This window comes from Atta cephalotes (assembly GCF_000143395.1).
Source record: "Atta cephalotes unplaced genomic scaffold scaffold00028, whole genome shotgun sequence".
Classification (NCBI taxonomy): domain Eukaryota; kingdom Metazoa; phylum Arthropoda; class Insecta; order Hymenoptera; family Formicidae; genus Atta; species Atta cephalotes.
The window spans coordinates 3,231,720-3,240,931 of NW_012130092.1; the positions used below are offsets into that span (position 1 = coordinate 3,231,720).

At 26.9% G+C, this 9,212-nt stretch overlaps 2 protein-coding genes across 2 annotated transcripts; both read right to left on the reverse strand.

Annotated features, from left to right (window-relative positions):
* Nucleotides 1-1,296: 1,296 nt before the first annotated feature.
* On the reverse strand, nucleotides 1,297-2,885 carry LOC105620696 (60S ribosomal protein L11). The gene is made up of 5 exons (XM_012202185.1): nucleotides 2,866-2,885; nucleotides 2,272-2,446; nucleotides 2,039-2,188; nucleotides 1,811-1,958; nucleotides 1,297-1,476 (listed from the first exon to the last, which is right to left on the reverse strand). The coding sequence occupies exons 2-5, from the start codon at nucleotides 2,350-2,352 to the stop codon at nucleotides 1,349-1,351; spliced, it is 507 nt and encodes a 168-aa protein (XP_012057575.1). The 5' UTR covers nucleotides 2,353-2,446; nucleotides 2,866-2,885; the 3' UTR covers nucleotides 1,297-1,348.
* A 3,062-nt stretch (nucleotides 2,886-5,947) lies between these two features.
* On the reverse strand, nucleotides 5,948-8,290 carry LOC105620697 (60S ribosomal protein L11-like). Its single transcript, XM_012202187.1, has 5 exons — nucleotides 8,267-8,290; nucleotides 7,658-7,825; nucleotides 7,421-7,570; nucleotides 7,197-7,344; nucleotides 5,948-6,125 (listed from the first exon to the last, which is right to left on the reverse strand). The coding sequence occupies exons 1-5, from the start codon at nucleotides 8,270-8,272 to the stop codon at nucleotides 5,998-6,000; spliced, it is 600 nt and encodes a 199-aa protein (XP_012057577.1). The 5' UTR covers nucleotides 8,273-8,290; the 3' UTR covers nucleotides 5,948-5,997.
* Between the last annotated feature and the right edge of the window lie 922 nt (nucleotides 8,291-9,212).

The window sequence follows — 9,212 nt, forward strand, 5'->3', positions numbered from 1 at the left end:
ATATCTATATCAAAGTATCTAACATGACGTCCAGGTAAGGTAATATTATGGAGACTGAAGGATATATCTTGCCTTTTTATCTGCTCGTAACTTCAAGTTAAGTAGGTCATGGAAAGTTATATAAGTGCAACTAATTATTAGTAGACGTCGATAAGCATACTTCCTATGTCTTATCATAATTATAATTATTCATTTTTTATGGGATGTTTTTGTATATTTAAATTTGTGTATTTAAAACCAAAGAGTAGTGAGTTAATTATTGCGAACAAATGTTGGTTTATTTATAATTTTAATACTTAATTTATAAGTTTAATACTTGGCACCAACCACCGGAATAAAGTTACCTTCTGTTATTGAAGTTCTGAAGTTGCGATAAAAATATCGTAAAATTAGATGTAAGTGATCCTTTTGTCTTTTTAAATCCTTATGTTATGAAATGGAATTAGCATTATATTATGATATAAAATCAATATAAATGGAAACAATAATTTCTTTAGCACTAAGATTTTTGTAATTCTGAATGAAAGTAGTCTGAAAAGTGTATGTCTAAGGTGCCAATAAGTACGAATGTTCATAGCACATACAAATCGCTTTTTTAAGCAGCATTCTCCTAATCAATGTTTTATAAATCAAGAAACAGAAATGTATTGACAGTAATATCTACTATATCAAAACGTCCAATGTAAGAAAAGAAAAAATATATATGTATATATATATAATATATAAGTGCAATAACACATTTCTCCAATTCTGAGAGTGTAGATAATATTCATTTTATAATAAAGTTCCTTTATGTGAATGTTATAATTCGTTGGGCCTAATTAAGCTCGATTATAATTAATAAAACTCGAATGTCATGTTCCATCGAAAATAATAACAAATAATGCTAAAAATAAGCGCATTTGACACTCCATAATCATTCTGTCAGTGTTCACCGAAATGGATTATGGCTCTTTCCGATTTGTAAAACTGAACTTTAAATAGATTATGGACGTGATCGTATTTCTTATGCAATATTTCTCGTAAATTTCATAATTACATATAATAAATTTTGTCTGTTTTACGTATTCCTTATTTTTACACTTAATAGTGAGGACATTACGTCTCCTTACTTTATTCTCACGATCGTCACTGTTTTGATTGTATTATTGCAATATGAGAAGAAATAAAAATCTTAAACCTTTATATTAAATCTTTCCTTATTCCTAAACATCACAATTTCGTAAGTAATTATTTGATTGAGCAATGTGAAGATGTTATATAAGGTTTAAATATATTATTAAAGAATATAAACAATTTTTTTTAAGATTATTTACTAAATTGTATAATACAAAATACATATGATGTATTATTTTCTTCCAGTTATAATTATACCATCGTATTTTTGTTGAAACCACTTGATTGCGTCTTCTTTGGTAAGTCTGTGTTGGAAACCAACCTTACCAGTTTTCCTTCTCCTGTGAGCTACATTGAATCCTGTAAATTAAATTTATATTTTATAATTTATAGTTGCACATTTGTCCTTCATTCTATGATATTTTCATTATTCTTTTATTATATTTATGTTATTACATATATAAATATTTATATAAAATATATATGTAAATATGTTTAATTAAAATGTAGGCTCAATCAAGTAACACACCCAGTAAAATAAAGTGGGCATGAGTTGCAAATATGAAACATTTTTTTTAGCACGTTTCAAATATATAGATACCACTATAAAACAAGGATATCTATGATGCTAATTGTGCAATATCTTATACATTCAATAATATAATGAAAATTGATTGATTGAATCATTACTAACCTGGACGTCCCAATACAACGTAGAAATCTAATCCATAAATACCGATACTGGGATCATATTTGATTCCCAAGTCGATATGTTCTTGAATACCAAAACCAAAGTTTCCAGTACAAGAAAAGTTTTCTTTTTTCAATTCGTATTCACGTACCTATAATCAAATAATACATTAGAATCATAGTTGATGCAAATTATATATAAATTATATTATATAAAGATCTGAATTTTTACCTTCAAGCCACGTTCCAAAATCTCTTCAGCTTTAGCGCCGCGAACAGTACAATGAACAGCTATTTTCTCATTACGACGAATACCGAATGAACGTACTGTATATCGAGCTTTAGAAAATACTGGCTGCTGACCAGTCAGTTGTTCCAAGACCTATATGAAAAATAACTTTAAGTTGAAAAGTCAACTGTTAGAAAGATTTCGTTTTAAAATAAAAATATGCTTGTAAAATCTACCTTGGCAGCACGCGTCAAGCGATCACCAGATTCACCTACGCAAATATTTAGGCATAACTTCCGGATTCGGACTTCACGCATTATATTCTTGGATGCATCTTTAGGTTCCTTCTTCAGTTTTGTTTTCTTTTCGATTTTCTTCCCGGTCTTTTTTTTCGGGCGCTTTCTTTAGCTCCTATGATTAAAATAATTATTCATTTACACAGTTCATTATTAATTTGAACTAGTATTTTAACCTAGTATTTTAACCTTTGATAAAATACATTCTTAATAAATTATCTATATATTAATTAAATTTTTCTTCAAACAATAGAAACATGAAACTTTCAAAATCAATAATAAAGTAGTGTGTATATATATATATATATATATATATATATATATATACCGATTAAAAACAAGCGTGGACTTTTATCGGTTTGTCATACGCGACAGTTTTAAATATCGACGCTTTAATAAAAAAATAAATATCATTGATAATTCATAACAATTTTAGTTATTTCTATGTCATAATTTTATTTAATAAAAATAAATGATGTAAGAGATACATGCAGATTAAGAGAAGTTTCTTCGAAGTAAGGAAAGTAAACTCACCGCCATTTTGAAGAAAAGAACTGAAAAGTAAGAGGTGAGAGCGTTGCTGAACTGAATTGGCGCTAGTGGTGCCACTAGCACAGAACCGGCGGAACCAGTTTAACGTGCGACACGACTGCCAATAGGTAATGATCAACGCGATGCCGCAAATACTTTGAAGCGTTTTTTAACTGGACAGTTTGTAAAATTCTCTCTTCTAATTGGTCCATCAAATGCTTCAAAGCATTTGTAGTGAGACCACAGCCAAACAAATCTCTATATTCCACTACGAATATCAATGAAAAATTAAGAATTTCTAAGATTTTATCTCAATCTATGTAGTTTTTTATACTTTTTTGTAAAAATTTGTTTTCTGCCAGAGATACTATTTTTATAAAAAGTTAATAACTTGTAGTTTTAAATATAAATGGTATTTTTACAACATATAAATGATAAAAAAAAAGTTTTATGCGAAATTACAGAATTATGCGAAAAAATAGAATTTTACATTTATTGTGTGATTATTGTAGTCAATCTAAACTCAGTGCGCCTAGAAAATAATGGGGCATGGCAAAGCGGCATATTAGATCTGCTCATCTTTATATTTTATATTTTGTATGTAAAATTCCATGTTCAATGAAATATTCCAAAAATACATATTGCTTAAAGTTAATATAATCCGTAATTTTTTCCATGTTATATAATATAAAGATAGAATGCTCGATTTCTTGAATGAATAATTAGTTCTTATTGCGAAAAATATTATCACGGAGTCAAATCCGGATCTCTTGCATTCCGTGCGATATTTTTTGTAATAAGAATTAATTATTTATAGATTTTTAATATGTCATTCAACATTATTAAGATCATTTCGAAGATGTGAATAAGCATCAAAAATTTGTTACATTGTTAGGCAATTTAACTTGTGATATTACTGTGGTAATTTAGTAGTGTTTCAAAACCGTTTAAACCGAAAAATCATTTTAACGTGCGTTTCTATGGATTACATACATAATATATAAATTCACACAAGAATCATACAAACAATAAGAGCCAACTAAATCATTTAAAGCTTTGATTTCTATAATTTGTGTTATCACATATTTACGGTTCTATAATATATTATATTGTTCATTGAATAATTGATATTGTTTATTGAATAACGATCGAGCATTATGTTATCGAGCATTATGCAGAAAGAATTCTTCAAAGGTTCATATTTGAAAATCTGACAATGGTATCTTGAAGATAATGACATCAATATATAATAATATTAGTAATTATTGTCTAAATCTACATAATTCGCAAACGCAGAATAAAAATTTGCATTTGTTTTTTTCTTTGCGTGCGATTAGTTTTCATCTGTATCTTGCGTGATCGTCATTCTGCGTCAGCATTTGAGAACTACGTTTTGTGATTTGCGAATTATATATAGAGATACCTTTAATGCAATGATTTTAGAAAAAAAAAGATATCATTCAAATGACATTTACATACAAAAATTTCTAAATCTGATATATGGTGAACACAGACTTAAATTAATTTGTACATAAAATTAAAAGAAATAATTGTATATACTGTTAAAATAAATCTCATTTATTTCCTTAAAATCCTTTAGAGACTGGATTAAAGAAATCGATCTATTAATTAGAATCTATTAGATCTATTACTAATTAGATCTATTAATTAGAAATATAGATGAAAGATCTCATTATGTTGCGTCTTTTATTCTATCCTGTCTTACAGAAAATTAAACTCTGCGTCTTTGTCTAATTATATATGGCACGTAATTGCTTATTAATAAAAAAGTGATATTATGGCTAATATAAAATATATATATAATATATGACTTCTCTTAGTATCTTTGCTATAATTATACGTGGCGAATTCTAGTGATTATTTTATGGAATTATTTGTTCAATAATTTCATAATTCGTTATATCATGTACGACATTACATGATGTTAATCATGTAACAATATGTCAATATACAATTGCCAGAATTTATTACAACGTATTTTTATTTTCATTTCGTTTTTTAACATACATTTTAGCAAATTTAATCAAAGTTAGGAACGTTATTTTTTAAAATAAAAATAATAAGATATTTCCGTTATACTTAGAAAAATACAATGAATTGTTACTTTTTGTAATTAAAGTAATGAGATATTAGATTGAAAAATTACATTATACAATAATTCCATTTTTAATTAGAAGTATACAATTCTAATTAATTTCTCTTCTAACTTCCGATTAACCGACATTAATTCAGTTATCCGCCAAATCATTATTTGTTGCATTCCTAATCGAGACCTTTTAATTAAATATTAAAATATTTATATATGCTAAACACTATATTTACGTAAGCATTTAATTAAAATCCAACATGAATTGATTGAAATTGAACCTCATTTTTGTATATGCGTGAATGAAATAATGAATGCACGCACGCGCGCACATAGGATGAATTACAATCATAACTTGAGCTAATGATTGCGATATCTTAAATTTGGAACAATTTAGTGAAAAACTATTTTATCGAACTCCGTAACAAAGCATTTTAAAGATAAAATTTCATATTGTCATCTTGTCCTATTAGTCTGCGACATCATGCGTTATAATCTCGGACCTTTGATTATTAATTTCGCATCTTCTCATTCTGCCATTTTGAAAATAATAGCCCTGTATAATTCTTATTCAAATATTCTTAAAATGAACACTTCAAGTTTCATTTTATATTTTTAAACATATTTTTATCTTTATTATTTACCAAGTTATGATCATTTGAAGTTTGGTAAATTTTTCCTAAATTTTCAATGCCACTTTTTTGCGGATGAGTGTACATACGTGCGTCATCAGGACATCACCTAATTTTATTTTTAATGGCAAGAACTAGTAAAATTCTATCATTTTTCATTCTTAGCTTCTATTATATAGTGAAATTTTTTATTTTCATTATAAATAATGAATTAAGCCAATCATATAGTAAAGATTTTTTACTATCTTATTTTTATTAAGAAATAGCGATAGAATTTTACAATAGAATACATATATACATATATGTATATATGTATATGAGGTATATATAATTAAATTGTAAATAATTATTGATAAAACTTTTTATGAAGAACGCGTATATGTTACAATATACATATTATTTTTTTCCAGCTATAATGATACCATCATATTTTTGCTGGAACCATTTCATGGCATCTTCTTTGGTAAGACGGTGTTGAAAACCAACTTTACCAGTCTTTCTTCTTCTGTGTGCTACATTAAATCCTGTAAATAAAAAATACACATTTAATAACATATATAATATATTCATATATAAAATATATAGCACTTCTATCTAATTTCTCTTCTAACTTATCCGGTGTTCAGTTATCCGACGAATCATTATTTGTTGCATTCCTAATCGAGACTTTTAATTAAATATTAAAATATTTATACATGCTAAACACTATTTACGTAAGCATCGGATATGCAATGGACAATGATTTGATTGGATAATTGGATACTGAATCTTATCTGATAAAGGCGGATAACTAAATTTTATTCGACAAAATCAGATGGATAATCAGACATTATCTGAAAATTGCTCAGATTAAAAAATGAAAAATTTTTTATTGTTTTTTCACAATAAAACAAGAATTTTTTAAATGTAAACATTAAGCTTAATTAAGCTATAAAAATTTAATATTTATACAGAAAATAAACAAATTATTGTTTGATAATGCAGAAATGTTGATATTTCTTATAAAAAAATACTTAAAAAAATAATATGTAACAAAAATGTAATATACAAACAAAGAATAAAGACATAAAAAAATTATTTCATTTAATTTTTAAATTATATTACATTATATATATGTTAATATGGAAACATTAATAAAAGAATATGTAATTTATAAATTGGCCACATATACATCCCATAAAATATTTTGAAAATTAAAATATTTTTAATATGTATAATTATTTCTATCCAAATTGTGGAAAATGACTTTTTCACAATTTGATTGGATAGTTAAATTATCCAGCCAGATAGCTGGATTATAAAAACCTGGTCGGATGGGCTGGATACTGAATAATTACTGAATATCCATCCTGCATCCTTAATCAAATCCAATCGCATCCTTAATCTCATACACAATCAAATAATCATTTAGTAAAATGAAACAAACATAGTTCTCACAAATATGAAATATTTCCTAACACATTTAAAAGTATAAATTAAATATATTTTATCACCAAACAAACGATATCTATTGTATATGTGTGTGTGTGTGTGTGTGTGTGTGTGTGTGTGTATTTCTTGATACTCTAGATATAATTAATGTAGTGATTACTAACCTGGACGTCCAAGTACAACGTAGAAGTCTAAGCCATAGATACCAATACTGGGATCATATTTAATTCCTAAGTCAATGTGTTCTTGAATCCCAAAACCAAAGTTTCCAGTACCAGAAAAGTTTTCTTTCTTTAATTCATATTCCCGCACCTGTAATCAAATGACATATTAGCATTATAGTAGAAGCATAAATTATATATATCTAAAGATTCTTTGACTTTTTCACCTTTAGACCACGCTCCAGAATCTCTTCAGCTTTGGCGCCGCGTACAGTACAATGTACAGCTATTTTTTCATTACGACGGATACCAAATGAACGTACTGTATATCGAGCTTTGGAAAACACTGGTTGCTGCCCAGTCAGTTGTTCCAAGACCTATATAAAAAAATTATTATAAGTTTAGAGATTCTCAATTGTTAGAAATATTTTTTATAAAAATAAAATCATACTTGTAAAATCTACCTTGGCAGCACGCGTCAAGCGATCACCAGACTCGCCTACACAGATATTTAGGCATAACTTCCGAATTCGGACTTCACGCATTATATTCTTGGATGCATCTTTTGGCTCCTTCTTTGGCTTCTTCAAAAGCTTCTTTTTGAATTTTTCTTCAGAAGCACTTTTCGTATCCTAATTAATTCAAGCACAAATTATTAATCGATGTAGAATTGATGTAGAATTCTTAACCTGTAGAATTTTTAAATACCATTTGATAAATATCTATTAACGTGGATAAAATATATTTTTAATGAATTATTTATGTTGATACTAATTTATCGAAAGTTAAAAATAAATGATTCAAGAAATCTTATTGTTGTGCAAATGTGTTAATGACAATGACAATATGTTATGAATGCGAAAGCGTGAAATCTCGTCCACGTGAGCGGGACAACTGTTAAAATAGATGGCTTTAATAAAAATTTAGTATTTTTGATAATTTATAGTATCAGTTATGTTCACATTATAGTAATATTTAATAAAATTAAATGATATAAAAAAACATAGAGACCAAGAGAAAAGTTAAAAATTCTTTGGAGAGATTTGAGAGAGATGCAAAAAATGTACACTTACCGCCATGTTAGAGAAGAGCAAGAAAAAAAAGAGTAGCAGTAGACAGCTGACAGAACAGCGCAAGTAGCTATAGGCAGAAATCTGAAACTTGAGAACGACCCTTTCAGCCTTTTTCGTTGACGTTCGAAGGTCCTCGTATGTACGCTAACGGCACAATATATTTTTATGAAAACTATCATTATCAACACTGCTGATAAAATAGTGTCGAAAGTTATGCTTTCATCCATGCTACATCCATGATTATAAAGATAATATGCACAATATAAAATTTATTAAACTTTTTCAAAATTTTTATAACACATTTTGTTTCATATTTAAAATTGCAATAAATTTAATGATTGGAAAAATTAATTCAGAAATATGGAGTTACACAGCGTAGTTTAAACATAAATATTATATATCGTTATAAATTATTAAATATCAAAGTTTAAATCATTTTCATTTTAAATTAAGTTCTAAAATTTTACTTCTTTTAAACAAATAAAAATAAATTTAAATACATAAAAAAGAATTATAAAAAGCTTGTAAATATTTATTTACAAGTTTTTATATGATAGACGAAGAAATGCTATAACTTGTAAGAGAAACTGCAATATTAATATTTAAATATATTTATTGTTTAATTTGGAGGTATATGATATATTTCTACTTGCCGTATACATCTAAAATGATTACATAGCACCTTTAACAAGGGCTTGTTGTAAACATATATGCTTGTCAAATGCATAGTTGTCCGATCGAACATATCATGGCAAATTGTATCATGTGATTAATGAAAATAAGTACGAAATTCAAGTACACGTGCCAACATAAATATATATCACAATTTAAAATGAAATCTCGGATATCAAACAAAAATTTTATGCTTATTAAGGCCTCTCTTTCTCAATCTCAGTATATAATCTATCAGATATTAGTGTACACAATCACATAATAATACACAATT

Coding starts and splice junctions, on each gene's coding strand:
- LOC105620697 (XM_012202187.1), bottom strand. Junction 7,345..7,420: donor TTCTGGAGCGTGGTCTAAAG/GTGAAAAAGTCA, acceptor ATTTGATTACAG/GTGCGGGAATATGAATTAAA. Junction 6,126..7,196: donor CGTTGTACTTGGACGTCCAG/GTTAGTAATCAC, acceptor TTTTATTTACAG/GATTTAATGTAGCACACAGA.
- LOC105620696 (XM_012202185.1), bottom strand. CDS start 2,352: ATGCGTGAAGTCCGAATCCGGAAGTTATGCCTAAATATTTGCGTAGGT. Junction 2,189..2,271: donor GCTTGACGCGTGCTGCCAAG/GTAGATTTTACA, acceptor TTTTTCATATAG/GTCTTGGAACAACTGACTGG. Junction 1,959..2,038: donor TTTTGGAACGTGGCTTGAAG/GTAAAAATTCAG, acceptor ATTTGATTATAG/GTACGTGAATACGAATTGAA.